The sequence below is a fragment of the Marasmius oreades genome, chromosome 11, assembly GCF_018924745.1.
Source record: "Marasmius oreades isolate 03SP1 chromosome 11, whole genome shotgun sequence".
In the NCBI taxonomy this organism is placed as follows: domain Eukaryota; kingdom Fungi; phylum Basidiomycota; class Agaricomycetes; order Agaricales; family Marasmiaceae; genus Marasmius; species Marasmius oreades.
Window position 1 is genome coordinate 2,215,102 of NC_057333.1, and position 16,222 is coordinate 2,231,323.

A 16,222-nucleotide genomic window follows, 5' to 3' on the forward strand; every position below is an offset into this window, starting at 1 on the left:
CAAGTTCACCTCCCAACTTTATTCGTACACTGGCACCCCGTGATTGCTGTACCACATAAAATTACGCTTTCAGAGGAACGCGTGGCGCAGATCCGTTGCAGAAGTTCGGGAAGCTTTTCATCTAGAAGGGCCTTTGGAAAGGTGAATGTTGTGCCATCGTGTACACTCTGCTGGCAGAAAGGGATTTATTGTGTCTCCCGCAGCGGGTGCTTATTTGTCCATTAGTGCAAGTTTGAGTCTCCGAAGGCATGCCCAAGTTTAAAGAGCACAATTAACATAAGCGAATCAGATTCCGAGCGTGTTGGAATTAAACCAAGACTTCATTTACTGTCTAGATAGTAGAGTATACTACGGTGTTGTTGAGTTTCGGCCGTCGCACCCAGGGGCAACTATCATCCAAAAAAGGCAAGTGCTTGTTTCCGCCTACCGTCCGCACTGGCAATCTACCGTCGTCTTATTTATGTATTCCCCTGCTTTCCTCAGAGACAACGTGCCCACATTGTATCCACCGTCCCAGGTCACTGAGTGCTCGAGTTTCCAGCACTTTCTACACCTAGGATCCTAAAGCCACCGGAAGACATTGGGAAGACATCATGGACAGGAGAATTCGTTTGGACCTCAGGCGTCCTCCTCCTAATGTCATCGATCTCGACCACCCAGACACAGCAACCGTAAAAGTCCTTCAATTACTCACACAGGTAGCGAAAGCAATTTACTCCGATCGAAGCACTGTTGCTTGCAGATTCATTGAAGAGGAGTGGGATGGTGTCTGGAGATGGGTTCTCTCGTTGTCGCGAGCAGTTTTGGACCAGCAAGCTACCACGCCCGCAGGCAACTCCTTCGCTGAAATGATCCTCGACCCGTTACCTGTTTTACTCGTTTACCGGACAATCCCAAATGGATGGAATACGGGAATCCGCCTCACCGAACTTGACCGTCTCGTTGTCTCGGCTCCCAAAATAATTGCGCTCTCCGTCGAATTATGGCTCTTTGCAAATGACATTGAATTTCCATCTATCCCAGCTTTCTGCGATTGTGCAAGTTCCTACGCCCGTTTCTTGCTCATGCACGGCGGAAACACTCCTCACGGAAAGGTTGCAAAGCATCATTTGGATCAGCTGCTTGTGAATCCGCGCTGGGATGTTCCCCGGAGTTTCATTAAGTACTTAATCCGCGAGGCCAGTAAACCGGTTTTCCAATACTTTACGGTCATTCGGCGTAGCTTACTGCTCGCTGCAACCCTCAGCAAACTATACGCGAGGCCAGACCAGCTTCCTTCCCCTTTTCTCAAAGGATTTCTCCAAAACAATGCCCCGAGATGGATAGTTCTAATCTTACTCAAACTCGCAAACCCAAAATGTAACGGGAACGAGACCGACCATCTAGTCGTTAGCAACGTACAGCAATGTCTCGAATTCCTTCACATATGCTTCACTGCCGATATCTCTTCACTCCTGGAGGCGTTGGATGCTGGCCTCGTGCTTTCCATCTTCAAGCATCGCGATTTGGTGATACGGGTTTTGCGAAACTCCGCTAATCCCTTTCCGGTCGATGTTGCAGAAATCTTTGCGCAACCACTGGAACACATAACATCGCTTTTGTACCATCGAAGGGTGTTCGTTCGCGTGATTCGCTCACTGAAGAAGGTGCAAAAGAAAGGATTAGACCCCAAACCCCATTTCAAAGGATCTGGCCCTCGTCTACACGGTGCTTGGATCACTTTACTTGCGGAAGCGGACGCAAAACACCTGATATATAAGGAAGGGCGTGAAACTCAGCTTGGATGGTATGACGCCGCCGTTTGTGAATATAAAAACGTGAGTAACCTGGACTTTTTTTCTTCAAAAGTACAGTTGTTTACCCCATAGGCCAAATCAGTGCTACTATCGCGATTCGTTGACCTCAATTCATCAATTCAAACGATGCAGTGGCTGTAAGATAGAGATATACTGTTCTTCGGAATGCCAGAAGGGAGCTTGGAAAGCTCACCACCGACAAGAATGTCAAGGGAGACTTGAAAGGAGTGACCAAAGTGAGTGGTTCCGATTCAACGCGTCTTTCATCCCCTCTGAACCTCTGCAGTACTACTTTCAGGGCCGTCATCCCTTGACCTTGCATTCCTTCGTAAATGTGTTTATTCCGACTATCAATCGCGTGCCAAAAAATATCAACGATTAATGGATGATCGTCGTGCCCAGTACCCGCAAGGCGTTGCAATTCTCATGGATTACCGGAAGGACCCGATGGAAGCAAAAGCAATTTCTCTCTCGGATGCACGTGTACTGGGTAGATGGTCGAAAGAGGATACAGCTGTTGTTGGCATTGCTTGCGTTCCATGGGAACGTAAAGTAATCACAGTGAATATACGTTCTCGACCTGGTTCTGGTGGCACGTCCGAGAAACAGGTTCAGAAATCTATTTAGTATGTGTTGATTCGCAATGAGATTCCACGATTTACCATGTGCATACCTCTTAACCGCTCGAGCCGGATATTCAGAATCCAGAAGTAGGCAGTTTGCTGAGCATTCTCATGCAGTCTTGTAACGGTTTACCTCGCGCTCTAATTTTCTGAATCAAAAGTCAACGGTTGGTCGAGGTTAGAATCCAAAGTGTCACCGTAACAAGGTCACCCAGAAATGTGACACCACCTTCGACTTTACGCCCATATCTGTCCACACGCGCAGCGGCTCCCAGTACAAGGACATTAACCAGCTAGTACACGACGAGATATATGTGAGTTACAGTGATATATTATATTTGTCATTTTGTTCACGTTCACGTAGCTGTATCTGTCTCGGCATTACGCTTCTTGATCCATGAGACAATGCTGGTGAACGCTTCCACCAGTCGAATCCATATCATCATCATCATCATCAAGTAAGGCCGGTAGCCTGATTTTCTGTCATGCACAATTAGTACAACGAGGTTAAAGGGCCTGTCGCCAGGTAAACCTTCTACTCGGAACAAGACTACGACTCGGAAGCTTTAGCCTTTGGTGTAGTGTGGATTTCCAGGTGCGTATTTGGAACGTTTATTGAGGTCTCACTGAGTTCAGAACTTTGTCTCTCCATAGCAATTCAAGGACTGTTATTGAAGGCACCGGAGTCATCATGAACGATGTCAAGGCGTTGTAAACTCAGGCATCCTCCTCCCATCATCCATGTCATCGATACACAGATACAGCAGCGAAAACTCTGCGATACGCTCGTGGTGGAAACCATGCTCTAATATTCATTGAACAGCAATGGAGAATAACTGGAGATGGTTTTCCCTCGCGGTGTTGGACCAGCAAGCTATTAATTCCCCATTGGCAGCGGATGAACTTTGATCACAAAGTTCTGATAGTTGACTCTCTCGACTCTTCAGACAGCTTGCGCTCTCTGTCGAATTCCCAATCCAGCTTCCAGCTTTCTGCAAGGGATCTGGCCTTAGGCCCGCCCTCAAGTCGTCACATGACCTTGGTTGACACCGTTTTCGGCTGTTCAAACGTTCACTGTTCATCGACATCTCTGGCATAGCGATAGCCAGACTGATAGCCCATCCCAGCGGCAGAGAATATGCCAGAGACACTTCCTGGACACCTCACACGGAAGTGCCCCGAAACGCTTATCGTCCGTTTTCATCCCGCGGCGTCCCCATTCCAATTTGTTGGCCGCAGATCATGGACTCTGACTGTAAGCCGCGATATACTACTCCCCGGAATGTCAGAAGGGAGCTTGGAAGTCTAGAGGCAAAAGGGGTGACCAAAGTGAGGGCCTCCATATTAACTGTCTCTTCTTTCCGTCTGACCTGTGTGGTACTTACTTTTAGAACTATCATCTCAACCTCGCAGACAATTCACAAATATGTCTATTATGGATTATCGGGCTGTTGGCGGAAGTAGGGCACCTCTCTTACCGAGGCGCAGTATTTTGTCAAACGAGGACACAGCCTTTGTCGGTGGTGTTTAACTTCCGTGGGCTTGGTTGAAGGCGATTTGGAGGTTGTCTCGGTGACAGTATGCCTCCTCGATGACGCCCAGGTCAGTTCTCATGTGCGTCAATGTAAGTTTAGAAACTCGATCTGACCTGTGATACGTGTATGACACTAGGAACGAATGACTTCGCTACATGCCTTACTTGAACGGCAATACTTCATCCCAGTTTAGAAGTGATTTTATGGCCTGATGAGGCGCGTGTTGCGGATCTTTTTTTCGGCCATCGAATCGTTTCGAGGTTGTGTACTCACACCGTATATCCAAGTAAGCCATTTAGCTTACTTGTAAATGGATGTTTAGTTCCTAGGCAACATGGACCCCACGTCAAAATTCACCCTCCAATATAGCCCTTTTCACTGAGGTGTATACCCTTTGAGCTATTCTGGCGTGGGATTCCAGCCACTTGGTACCCTGAAGCTCGCCAAAACGTCTGATTGTGGCACATTCACGGAAACATCGAGATTCACCGAGGCCGAGGCCGGGGTTTATATACCGGGTGAAGTTTGGACTGATGAATGTCAACGTCAGGGCGCGGAACCACACAACTCGCGAACTTTGCCGCATATGATTCTTAGTTCCCATCCTGACTTAATCGTATGGAGGTTCTATGTGATGTGCTTTTCCCTGGTTAAATTTAAATCAACAAGTTCATGAGCCGTATACGACGACCCACAGAAGGTAAGGTTTTTGGAGTTGTCTTCTATTCATGAGCTGATTCGGACTGTTAGCTTTTTCGCCCGGTCGTCAGGCACTGTCACTGCTCAGAACCTTTTGAGGCACCTTTCAAGCTATACAAAAGCTTGATCAGGCACCCGCTCCGTCTGATGATGGTAGCTTTAATACCAGTGTCATCGATTCTTGACCTGTGATAACTCACCCTCGACATCCGATGGCCTCCTCGCCCTTGTTAGTACTATTTTTTTCTGGTTGGGTATGTTCCGATTTCAGTACGATGCCTACGCTACATTTACTGATTATTTGTTCGATTTTCAGAGTCAGATTCTGCTCTATGGTATGCTGATACACATGATTGGTGACGAGCTTGGACTAAATTCCCATTCCCTGCGATACTAGGCCTTAATACTGTTTTGTTCGTGACGGGAATATATCTCTTAGGGCAACGGGAAAGGCGGGAAGGAACCACATTCATAGTCCTTTCCTCTGTTTTATTGTTTGCGTTTGCGTCTATATCTGCTGTGGTCGGGACAGCATCGGTTGTTGGGGGATATCTGAGTATACCACTGGTGCCTGGTACTTCCCCTAGTGCTACGGGTATCAACCTCTCGGCGTGCAGGTGAGCTTTAGTTGACCTATTGATTGGCCCTCGATCGTTGATCACTCTTGACAGTATTATCCAATATGTGGTTCTTCACCTCGTCGAGTATATTTTTTGCTCATCTTCCACAGTTTTGATACTGATCACTTACCTCATCGTGGCACACTCTCCGTTCTCCTCCATTCAGTTTCACTGCATTCATGATACTGGTTCGTCGGTTTCAAATCAACGCCCATGTCCGCAGCTGAATAAGTAACATATCACGTTCAGGTCTATCGTTGTTTCAGCATCTGGGGTCGTAATTACCTAGTGATCGTCATCCCTGTCGTGATTATCCTGGCAGAAACTGGTGAGTACCAATCCCTGTGATCCCGCCTGAACTTCGGGATAATTTTGGTTTTTGGCAGGTGTCTATTACTACGAACTTCGCCACTACATCAAAATCCAGTTCGCATCCGGCCTCCAACAACAGACGAGCAGTGAGGTGCTCAAAAAGTCACTGGCATTCACGACCGCTGCGTTGATTTTGGCTGCCGTTGCCAACGCGTTGTTAACGCTGCTAATCGGTAAGTCTTCAATGTTTTTTGGTGACGGAGGTTCCTGAATCTGGAGTTTTTTCCCTTCGAACGTAGCGGGTCGAATATGGTGGTTGAAAAGACGGGTGCAGCATCTCACGGGTAACGGAATTATAGGGAACTTGCCGCAAAAATACGATTCCATTATTGCCATAACGTCTGTCATCTCATGTCTTTCATTTTTCTTTCATTTTTTGCTGACGACCTCCATCATCGTCGACAGGATGGAATCGGGAATGATTATTCCCATATTCCTCATCATCTACACGGTCTACAGCATCCGTAACACTTCTGGCGACCACGACGCACTTGTGATCATGGCGTTCATGTTACCCCAAGTCATTGTATGAATCTTTTCTCGTGGTTTATTTTGTTCTAGTTCTGGGCTAAAATCCTACTTTTGCAAAGGCCTTCGCTCCCTTGTTGATCATGGTTCGCGTCGGTTTAGGTCTCACAGTCGAACGTGATCATGTCAAGACTTCGAGTTCATACGCAACGAGATCTACAACCAACCAAAGTAGATCGCAACCCCATTTATTAAATATAAGTCGGGACATTAGGGTGTCGGTATCTATGGGCCAACCGGACGATGTGGAGCTGGATACAGTGCCTAGTAAGGGGCGGGCGTTCTAGTAATGGGATTAACCGCGTTGTGTTGTTGTTATTTGTACGATAGATTGTATCAAAAAAATCTAGAAATTAGTGCTGGTTACAAGCTGGTTATCACAGGCATCCATTCATTAATCCGGAAGCCACTGTTTGGGATATACATGGATAAAATGGCTTACAACAGCCCGAGCCGTACAAGTGTAAGGAACTGTCCATTAATTTATTGATACAATCGGGAGTTGTTAAGGCGCTGCCAGTGACACTTCGACGACGTCCCGAGTGAGGCAGATTACACTTAACATACTTAGTGAATGCAGCATGCCTCATGGGTGCAGGGACCATCTCGTCTCAATTACTACCTCCACCCCTTCCCGTGCTAAGCCTGCTATCGCTTCCAACATCCGAGGTTCCAAAGTGAGTGAATTTCCCCAAACATACGGTACGACACGTAGTTTCCTCAATCGGAAGGCGACAGCTTGTCAGAAGGAACACCTAAATATGTTCCAAAATATGTTTACTCGGCATTTATCATTGCCTGAATGTACTACATAGATACGTAACACCACTACTTGAAGATGACCGTTGTGTGTTTGCACTTTGAGCGTGTTTTTGTCGATGTTTAGTACTATCTGCAGACGGAAACCACAGCGCTGAGTCGGAAGTCGGGGTGTTAATGATCCCGTTGTATACGCTCCCCACTGCATAGGGACTATGATATTTCAAAGTATTGCAAATGCACACAACCTGACTTTAGGTTTTGAGGTACCATCAGCTATTTTACTACCTCCCGAATCCCAGATTTCAAACCCAACTCCTCCAAAGCCTTCCACCTGTTCTCTATACCCGCAAAAAAACTGGATATTCCATGGTCATCGCACCTGCATACCCGTGCCGCTCCAACCGGAAATGGGTGATTATAGCTGAATTTCGAGTGTTCTAAGCGTAGGTTGAAGACTTCAGCATACCTCGCTCGGCTCTCTGCCATATCAAATAGACACCTTTCTAATCCTGCCATTTCGCCTCTTGGAGAACAACAAAAACACGGAAAAGAACTGTGAAAGATGAATAGGGAGGACAACTTTGGAACTAAAACGTGTGTAGGACTGTCCGCGCGAATGATTAAAGGGATAAGTAGTGTTGAATGTGTCGATCTTATCCCTAACCGAGCCCTCTTGGATAATCTCTAAATCCGTTATAGAGGGTGATGCTTCTAAGATCTCTGGAAAGGATGTGAGGTGATCAATGGGCTTCGGGTCACGTTTGCGTCGATATCTTTCAAGGAACACCAACTTCAGCTTTTCTAACCCCGACAGCGAGCGGAAGAAAGCAGGAGGGAAGTCAGGGTCTTCTTCCAGTGGGCTCAGAGCGTTGTCGCCGTCTCGATATGATTCCGACCATTCAATTTCGAGAGAGGAAAGATTAGGGAACTCGAAGTGTCTGAAGAGAGACATGAGATCGTATCGGAACCATGCCATGTGGGTCCGTAAGTGTTTGAGCGATGTGATCTCTATCGGGTGTTACAAGGCAATAGAGTTTTCCATGTCAGGATTAGTAGCGAACTGGAACGGCGCCGTTAAGGTTTGAAGGTTTGGGCAAAGAGGAAGGACTTTTACAATGAACTCGTGTGGTTTGATGTGTTTGTCTTGAAGTACCAGGGACGTTAAGTTCCTGTAGGGAACGACAATAGCACTGGGACCCTTAAAAGTGTACATGTTTCCGAGCTTCAGATGGGTAAGGAGAGGTGCGTCTAGGCTGCAAGTCGAGGTGGAGGGCAAATGCGGGATTTCGGTGTCTAAATACTCCAACGCAGGAAAAGTTATATTGATATCCTCCTGTATGATAAATTTCCAGCAAAGAGAATTGATGGTCAATCGTCTGCACCGGTTCTGAATGTGCTCGGCGATCAAGAAGATGCAATTGACCACAGGTTTGTAGTCGTAACTGCCGTAAGGTCGCGAGGTAGTGTGATCCAAATTTAAGGATACAAAGATGGTCAAGGGGGTGTTGCCAGACTTCCGGAAAAGATTGGGGAGATGACGGGAGAAATCTTCGCTGAAATCTCCGCATATGAAGATAGAAGCCCAGAGTTGAGAGAATCTGGTGACGATACGATTCCAGTGGGTACAAACACGTAGTAGATCATAAGGGCTGGCGTGTACGGCCTTGCAGTCCCCTGTCGACGAACACGTTTTACAAGTACAACAGTAAAACGATACAGAGTATGAGGAGCCCGATAAACATACCAGCGAAAAAATGCCCCTCCATATCTCGACTGGGATACGACGGGTTGGAGAGAGGAAAGTCTTTCGCAGGGGGATACGCTCCATGATATGCTTTCTTTCTCTCTTCAGGTCTCCGAGTAGCTGGGAAATACGAACGATTTCCTGGTCGCAGTACTCAAGAAGGTTGCGCTCGTCCTCGAGAGCTCTTGAGTGTTCGTTGACTTCGACCCCGGTGGGAACGTAGTCTGAACGGAAAAGGTGATTTTTGATTGGGAGAACTGGGACTCTGAGGGGAATATCGCTTCTACAGCTGTCGCATATGGTGGATTTCATGGTGATCAAGTGGGCCTGAAGGCTGAAGCTTCAAGCTTCAAAAGATGGTGTGTGATGGTGGCAAAAGAGCATTAGCCGTCCAAACATGCACAAAGGAGTGTGTATAGGAGCTAATAATATAGGAGTGTACAGGGTCTGTTAATTTCCCGCCGAATAGGCTGGAATTCTGGACTATGGCACGGTCACCCTTGCGCAGAGGCAGAACCATAGCAACCAGGAAGTAGAGAAGTATATACTGCTGCTTATTACTGCAGAACAACACCAAGTATCGTACATACATTATCTTTCTTTCACAAATTCGATAAGCTGACTATGGTACTATTAGAAAATGCAGGTTCGGAATGCACACAAGGAAGGAAAAGAAATCACACCCGCCGCTCTTGTTGCTGTGCATACTTCCTCTCGAGCGCCTCTTCCACCTTTCTAGATTCCTTCATCCATTCCTCCCACCACTTCGGCTCCGTCTTGGACTGCTCCAGGCACTGTTTGCAGTAAATGAAATAAGCACCTGGACTCGCATTGTGACCCAGAAGTTCGCTTTCAAGTACGATTAGTGGGCGTTCGACAGTTGTTTTAACGAAGGATTGACTCACAATTCTGGTAAGAACTCGTCGATTGGCTGGAATGGGTCTTCAAGGCAGTCTTCACAGAGTGCTCGAGGGCATGTACGACATCTAGTGTAGAGCGCGAAATCGTGAGTCTCATAACGAGATGAAGAAGAGTCCGAACTATACCTAAACAAGAGGTACCCAGCATCCGATGTCCTCCTTCGACAGTCCCAGCATGCATGTTGGCTACACGCGATAAAGCTCATTGTCTTAACTTCTTTTTGCGTGAGACCGCGGCATTCACGGTGGAATACTAGGAGAAAAATTGTAACCTCCAACCAGTAAATGGATAAAGAAGGGAAGAGTCACCTCGAGGGCAAAAAGAGCATATGATAAGATCCCCGCCATCTGCACAGTGGTTGCAGAAGTCTTGAGATTCCAGTGCTTGCTTGAGTTTCTTCACTGGGGCAACATTATTCTGGATGACCTGTAGTTATCGTCACGATTAATTCATCAACACGATACCCAGAAATTCTTACTTCTTTCGGCGCTTCAACACGTCTCTTACCCTTCTCCAGCACTTCGAATGGCTCCCCCCCCTCCTTCGCCTTTCTCTCTACTAACTTTCCCTCAAACAAGCGACACCTGACAGCCGCTATCCCGCTCAATAGCCGTTTCTCTTCCTCTTCGGCGTCGTGAATCAACTTCTGATCACCACCACCATCCTCTTTGAGGTCATGCTTCAGTTTCGCATCCCGGGCGTTCTCCTTCGACTGAGATTCTTCAAGAATCTTAGAGAAAGGTGCCGCGAGGAAGGAACCAAGATCCATCCCAGCGCCATCGTGCGAGAGAGCGCTACTTCCTTTTCGTAGAATGTCCATGAGCTCGCTGGACTTCATCGACGATTCCTCGCCTTCTAAAACCGGAGTGTTGTCCGAGCCCATAAGCTTGACTGACAAGAAAAGTTTGCGACGTATACGGTCCTATATACCCGCGGGGGTAAGCTATCTTGTTGACGTAAATCAAGGTTTATACGCACCAGCATTTGATCCTCGACGCTCCCACCGCATATCAGACGGTAGACCTGTATGTATCAAATTGATGAGTTTACTGATTGCAAGGTGAGGGTTCGCACAACTGACATTCACGGTCTTCTTTTGCCCTATTCTATGTGCTCGTGCGATCGCCTGGAGATCGTTCTGAGGGTTCCAGTCTGAATCTGCCAGAATGACGGTAGATGCTCTGGTCAAGTTGATGCCTACGAGCCAGTCGGAGGTGAGCGCACGGTCGGAAGCAAGTGGTGTCACGATATCCTCACCAAGACCACCGGCCTTCGTTGAAATCAGGTACACTTGAAGGTCTAATCAAAGCAAGAGTCAGATCCGATCGAGTTTTGCAGTTTAAGGAAAAATCGATCCGTACTCGACGATTCATGCTGGAACTATACCGGCAACGATATAAGCGATGGTAGGGTTCGCAGAGATTTGTTCTTACTAGTTTAATATCTAAATTTCGACGAGGGCGCCGTGTTGAGCCGTCCAGTCTAGCGTAATTGATACCCCGTAGGTGTAACATATCTTCCAGGACGTCGAGCATACTTGGAATTCAGTGATCATTAGTCTTGGACCAAGCATTCGGAAGGAAGGATCCTGTACCTGTACCATTGCTACGAGATGCAAGTCAGACACAGAGGAATATCAGGGAGGGGTGCGATTAGTAACTCACAGCAAAGATGAGCACCTTCTCGCCCTTCGGTAAGACGTCAGCGAGGATCTTGTCAATCACAATAAGCTTCGATGAGGAAGCTACAACGTGCTCGCCAATGTGGTACGGGTCTGGCTCCGCGTCTTTTAATAAGTATGGGCTGTCATATGTAATGAGAACGACTGAAACTGGCAAAACGAGAGGGGGTGGCAGCTCACTGGTCACACACTTTTCGCAGTTGCAGGAGAAGATTCATAAGTTTCTTCCACTCTGCGGGGGGGAAAGGCAATAAGTTGCAGTTCTGAGACCGGGAAAGTAACGCTAACTCACGTTGGTTCTGATTCCCAGTGCCTCTGTTTTCTTTCTCGCAGGCCATATAGTTCTGCAACATCGACAGAACTTCCCTCCTGCCCTCATAATTCACCGAATTCAACGCAACTTCGTTGAAAATAGCTTGAAGCTCTGTCGAATCCATCCGGGTGAGCAAACGATAGTACCAAAATCTTTGAGCTTCCGTCAAAGGGATAAAAATGGTATGCTCGACTCGTGGGGGTATATCGAGCTGAATACTGGCTTTGGTGCGCCGCAACATAATTTTCGAGAGAAACTTCTTGGTGGCGCTCACGAAGGGTAACGAGTAAGATCCCTTCGAGATGTCGAATGAGTCTCGGAACAGCTGCTCGCTGGTTGGCGTGAAGATAGAGGGGTAGAGGTAGTGGAACAAGCTCCATAGTTCGAAGAGGTCGTTTTGAACCGGTGTACCAGTGAGAACTATAGACCGATTGTTGAGCACGAAGACCAGCCACTAGGCAGATCGAAGACTTACTCAGCCGATACAGAGCACCGAGATGTTGGAGCTTATGGGCGACATTTGTCCCTGCGTTCTTGATGCGGTGGGCCTCGTCCAGGACACAGTATGTCCATCGCCGAGTCTTGAACCAGGTATCCTCACTCACGTATTGTTCGTAAGTGGTGAGGACAATGTCGACAGTACCAAGGCCGCGGTATACAGAGTTGCGGAGTCGATGACGTTCGTTTGCGGAAGATCCATAAAAACGTTCGACTTTGAAAGTGGGTAACCATCGGGAAGCTTCCTGGGAAAACATTGTGTATTAGCAGGAATTGCTGAGAAAGAAACGAGGAACTCACCGCCTCCCATGAGGATAGCACCGACAAGGGACAGATGACAAGGTGAGGCTCCAATGGTCCTAAAATGATATCAGAACTCGCCCTTGTATTGCCAGTTGTAGCGATATTACCTTGTGTGTTCTCTTTTATCCAAGCAAACAAAGATAGTGTCTTGAGTAAATTTGTTCAGCAGCGGGAACATACAGTCAATCGATTACTCACTTGAAGTGTCTTCCCGAGACCCATCCTGTGAGAAGAACGATCAGTTGTTGTGTACCTAGCTGCGGAGACAGCGGTAACCTACTCATCCCCAAGAAGACAATTCATCCCGTTTTTATACATATAGACCAAGAACGAAAGTCCAAGCAGCTGCAAGAATAGAAAATTCAATGACGGGAGACTGACAGTCACATACGCTGAGTAAACACACCTGGTAATCTTTCATCTCCCCCAGCTGTTTACTAACGCTTTGCGGCTGCTCTTCCAGTTCGTGGTAGGGGGTATATGGGATCTTGCTAGGTTGATGACTGGATTCAAGGCTTGATAATAGATTACTGGAAGTGGGAAGCAAAGGCTGAATGAGCTCGCGATGTCTCAACATCCATTGCGACCGCCTTGCGTCGCGTTCGGCTCGTCTCTCGACGACAATTTGGGTGTTCTGCGATCAAAATTTAAGATACTTTATAGTGCCAATAACTCAAGTATACGCACTGCTTTTTTCTCTCCCATGGCGGCTTTTTGGATGGCCTATAATAAATTCAATAGAGGCAACGCCACGATGTCAGGGAGTTGACATACCACTTTTCCCTCATCTATTTTCTTTTTCTTTACCCCAGATGTGTCAGACGTTAAATTTCTCTTGCGCTTGATTCCATTTTCATTCTCGGGAGTGGTATAACGTTTTGGAGGTTGTCGAACTCGGCTCGAGCGTCGGACGGACTCCTCGGACGTAGTTTGAAGCTTTGGAGGCGCACTAATAATAGGCAACTCCATCACATCAAGCTCATCTCCATCAATATGAGAGAGTGGCTGAATGAAGGCCTCCATGGTGGGTATGGTAAGGGAGTGAGGAAGAACAAGGAGGAAGAACAAGAAGCACTGACTGTGAGCGACGACAATTGTGGTCACCACGTGGGTGGCTTAAGGGCAGGTCGTTACGCGGTAAGGTCACGCTCGACCGCCATAGATGATTCCCACCATCTCGCGACTCTGATTTCACCAAACATGTACAGGAACATGATTGCAGCACATCTTGCCACCTTAGAAGAGGATGGGGGAACCGAACTTGCATCGTACCTCGAGCCTGTTCTTCATAATGTTGTGTTCGCCTTCGAAAAATATCATGATGCATGAGAGCTCGAACTTCTCCAGCTCGAATGCCGCATACTTCATCTAGATGAAACTAGTGCACTCTTGCAGCACGTCTGGTACGCAACTCCCCCCAATTTCCATTACATTCGAGCTGCTTACCCGAGCTTGAAGTTTCCTTTTTTGAAGATCTGCGCTGTTCCCGTTTTGCTGTTGCTTTCCTATTCTGATATGCACCTTTATGGGTTCCTGCAAAATTAAAAGGAAACATCTATTCACGCAAGTACGGTTATACGGCCACCATAACAGTACGGCCGTCTGAACGCTGGACCTCCAACCTAGGTCCTAAAACCCGGTGCTCAGCGATGATCGAAGTCAACTATCCATCATGAACCCCTCCTATAAAGTCTTCAGAAGCATAATCTAATACTGTTGGTCTTCATGGCTCAACCCGAGGCTTCAAGCTCTTTCCTTGCCATCCTTTTTGCAGGTTTGGTACGACTTGTTCTTTAGCCCTGCCGCGAAGTTTCTCAACGACATGTTATGTATAGGCTCATAGCCTTATCTATGGTGAGCCGGGTTTCGACTGTCTCTCGCCTGGAAGATAACAGTAGATCCTAGGCTCAAACATGGTTCTGTTTGGTACCGTGATGTATCTGCTGCGCCAACGCAAGGAGCGCGAAAATGCAATGTTCCACATGGTGTCCACAATGCTCTTGTTTCTCTTCGCAACCATTACGGCCGTGGTCAACTTTCTTTCTACCGTTGAGGAGCTCGGTCATTTGGCAACTTTCGATTTCAGGGTGAACTTATTGCCATGCAGGTTTGTTCATTTTCTGCCGAAGATCTAACTTCTTTTGTTCACGAGTTACCCACGACCAGAGTAATCTACTTGGTAACGCTTCAATTGGTGGAGTACGCTTTTAATTCTTTCGGTAGCTTTGTACAAGAAACTGATTTCATCTTGCAGTGCTTTGGCCTTCATAATACTGGTGAGTTTTACTACTACCTTGTGATCTTGCCTGATTGTAACGGTACCCAGCTTCATCGATGTTTCAATATCTGGGAAGGAAATTACCAGGTAGTGGTCCTCCCCGCTCTGATGATGCTCGGGACTACAAGTGAGTTATCAACGCTACCACACGTACGAGATATGATATTCTAACTGACCTCGTATCGTCAGGCGTATTCTACGCTCAATTCTCCGAATACATCAAGATACAACACACACCTGTGATTGACCAAAACAATTACAATACCATTGTACATGACTCGATTGCCTTTTCCACGGCCGCCCTATTCTTAAACATTGGGGCCAATATTCTGCTCACGTCGCTGATCGGTAGGGTGATCTCCATCACGATCCGTTCGCTCGACCAACCTCAATCTAATTTTTATCCTATAGCAGGTAGATTATGGTGGATCCGAAGACGCTTACAACAGTTGGTTCCCAATGGGACGTTTTTCAACAAATATACATCCCTCATTTTCATGACGTTCGTCTCAAGACTTGGCTTGTATACCCCCTTGTTCTGATCATTTTTTCACAGGTTGGAATCGGGCATGATGATCCCCATCGCGCTCACGATATATGCCGTCTTTACCATTCGAATCAAAGAAGGTGGATCAGGACATGCGGCGTTGACCGTGATGAATGCTTTACTTCCCCAAATCATGGTGAGGAGCTATCACACAATCTACCTTGGACTGTTACCTTCTGACGCTGCAAAACACCCAGGTTTTCGCACCGTTGTTGATCATGTTTCGTGTGGGGCTGGGCATCACAGTGGACCGGGATCACATAAACATGGTATCCCTACCAGAATCAAACCTTCAGATGTGTTCAACTGTCCCGGGTCGTCTATCTCCCGTAACATACCCGTTGACGGTTATTAGCTCCCAACATATAAGTGTCCCATCGGAGTCTGCGTTCCATGTTGGGGAAGTGAAAACGCCTGTGGTGGCACATGTAGCTATCGACCGCATTCATGTATAGTATGACGATATGCCATGTAGTATGTATGTATACGTAGCACGTAATCTTTTGTAGAATAGAATCAAGTTGTGCTGTTGCTTAACGTGGGAATATCAAAATGGGTTTTTATGGGCCCTTGTGGGCGCTCCTGGTTTCCGGTGTTCGGCTAACGATGCGCCGTTGGTTGTTCGAATACCTCTGCAAAATTTCTTGAAACGAAATCCCTCACATTCTGCACAGAGACTTGACAGCAGCGTGCCGTCGTCCATTTTACATGCCACTGTCTCGGTCGGGGTAAATACAAAGCTGACACCTCCTTGGGTTGAGCAGAAGACACGGTACACTGACGGGGCCGGGTGAGTGCTATCTACTAGTGGCTTAGATCGCCACCCGATCGTGGGTTTACTCGTTTTACAGCAGGCTCGCAAGTATCGTGAAGACTTGAACGGAAATAACCAAATCATAATGCTGTGTTGGCCAACTGGTTCGGACAGCTACTATACCGTGACTTACCCCTTAATGCTAGTGCCAGCCATGACTCAAGTGCTAAAGTTCGGGTTACTTAAAT

At 47.2% G+C, this 16,222-nt stretch overlaps 6 protein-coding genes across 6 annotated transcripts; 3 read left to right on the forward strand and 3 right to left on the reverse strand.

The window, feature by feature from the left end:
- Positions 1 to 420: 420 nt before the first annotated feature.
- E1B28_003518 (uncharacterized protein) lies at positions 421 to 2,472 on the forward strand. Its single transcript, XM_043160509.1, has 3 exons — positions 421 to 1,817; positions 1,879 to 2,032; positions 2,083 to 2,472. The coding sequence occupies exons 1-3, from the start codon at positions 594 to 596 to the stop codon at positions 2,421 to 2,423; spliced, it is 1,719 nt and encodes a 572-aa protein (XP_043002466.1). The 5' UTR covers positions 421 to 593; the 3' UTR covers positions 2,424 to 2,472.
- Positions 2,473 to 4,865: 2,393 nt separating this feature from the next.
- On the forward strand, positions 4,866 to 6,460 carry E1B28_003519 (uncharacterized protein; the record flags this gene model as incomplete). The annotated part of the gene is made up of 10 exons (XM_043160510.1): positions 4,866 to 4,907; positions 4,970 to 4,988; positions 5,051 to 5,270; positions 5,325 to 5,357; positions 5,440 to 5,461; positions 5,523 to 5,601; positions 5,660 to 5,818; positions 5,885 to 5,984; positions 6,051 to 6,171; positions 6,236 to 6,460. The coding sequence occupies 10 exons, from the start codon at positions 4,866 to 4,868 to the stop codon at positions 6,458 to 6,460; spliced, it is 1,020 nt and encodes a 339-aa protein (XP_043002467.1).
- A 962-nt stretch (positions 6,461 to 7,422) lies between these two features.
- E1B28_003520 (uncharacterized protein) lies at positions 7,423 to 7,911 on the reverse strand (the record flags this gene model as incomplete). Its single annotated transcript, XM_043160511.1, has 1 exon — positions 7,423 to 7,911. The coding sequence occupies one exon, from the start codon at positions 7,909 to 7,911 to the stop codon at positions 7,423 to 7,425; it is 489 nt and encodes a 162-aa protein (XP_043002468.1).
- A 518-nt stretch (positions 7,912 to 8,429) lies between these two features.
- On the reverse strand, positions 8,430 to 8,991 carry E1B28_003521 (uncharacterized protein; the record flags this gene model as incomplete). Its single annotated transcript, XM_043160512.1, has 2 exons — positions 8,430 to 8,609; positions 8,680 to 8,991. The coding sequence occupies 2 exons, from the start codon at positions 8,989 to 8,991 to the stop codon at positions 8,430 to 8,432; spliced, it is 492 nt and encodes a 163-aa protein (XP_043002469.1).
- A 103-nt stretch (positions 8,992 to 9,094) lies between these two features.
- On the reverse strand, positions 9,095 to 13,480 carry E1B28_003522 (uncharacterized protein). Its single transcript, XM_043160513.1, has 22 exons — positions 13,170 to 13,480; positions 13,083 to 13,118; positions 12,802 to 13,029; positions 12,676 to 12,740; positions 12,594 to 12,618; positions 12,503 to 12,542; positions 12,393 to 12,451; positions 12,070 to 12,337; positions 11,574 to 12,014; positions 11,462 to 11,513; positions 11,265 to 11,403; positions 11,195 to 11,205; positions 11,034 to 11,136; positions 10,962 to 10,980; positions 10,858 to 10,899; positions 10,682 to 10,797; positions 10,579 to 10,623; positions 10,079 to 10,522; positions 9,909 to 10,026; positions 9,726 to 9,852; positions 9,585 to 9,665; positions 9,095 to 9,528 (listed from the first exon to the last, which is right to left on the reverse strand). The coding sequence occupies exons 1-22, from the start codon at positions 13,416 to 13,418 to the stop codon at positions 9,357 to 9,359; spliced, it is 2,880 nt and encodes a 959-aa protein (XP_043002470.1). The 5' UTR covers positions 13,419 to 13,480; the 3' UTR covers positions 9,095 to 9,356.
- Positions 13,481 to 14,308: 828 nt separating this feature from the next.
- On the forward strand, positions 14,309 to 15,575 carry E1B28_003523 (uncharacterized protein; the record flags this gene model as incomplete). Its single annotated transcript, XM_043160514.1, has 7 exons — positions 14,309 to 14,482; positions 14,548 to 14,594; positions 14,650 to 14,671; positions 14,722 to 14,800; positions 14,863 to 15,021; positions 15,085 to 15,175; positions 15,230 to 15,575. The coding sequence occupies 7 exons, from the start codon at positions 14,309 to 14,311 to the stop codon at positions 15,573 to 15,575; spliced, it is 918 nt and encodes a 305-aa protein (XP_043002471.1).
- Positions 15,576 to 16,222: the final 647 nt, after the last annotated feature.

Excerpts from the sequence above, each read along its gene's own strand:
- E1B28_003518 (XM_043160509.1), top strand. The coding sequence starts at position 594 with ATGGACAGGAGAATTCGTTTGGACCTCAGGCGTCCTCCTCCTAATGTC. Across the intron at positions 1,818-1,878 it reads CCGTTTGTGAATATAAAAAC|TGCTACTATCGCGATTCGTT; the intron begins GTGAGTAACCTG and ends AGGCCAAATCAG. Across the intron at positions 2,033-2,082 it reads ACTTGAAAGGAGTGACCAAA|TACTACTTTCAGGGCCGTCA; the intron begins GTGAGTGGTTCC and ends GAACCTCTGCAG.
- E1B28_003522 (XM_043160513.1), bottom strand. The coding sequence starts at position 13,418 with ATGGAGGCCTTCATTCAGCCACTCTCTCATATTGATGGAGATGAGCTT. Across the intron at positions 12,741-12,801 it reads GGGAGATGAAAGATTACCAG|CTGCTTGGACTTTCGTTCTT; the intron begins GTGTGTTTACTC and ends CTATTCTTGCAG. Across the intron at positions 12,015-12,069 it reads CGGTGCTCTGTATCGGCTGA|TTCTCACTGGTACACCGGTT; the intron begins GTAAGTCTTCGA and ends ATCGGTCTATAG.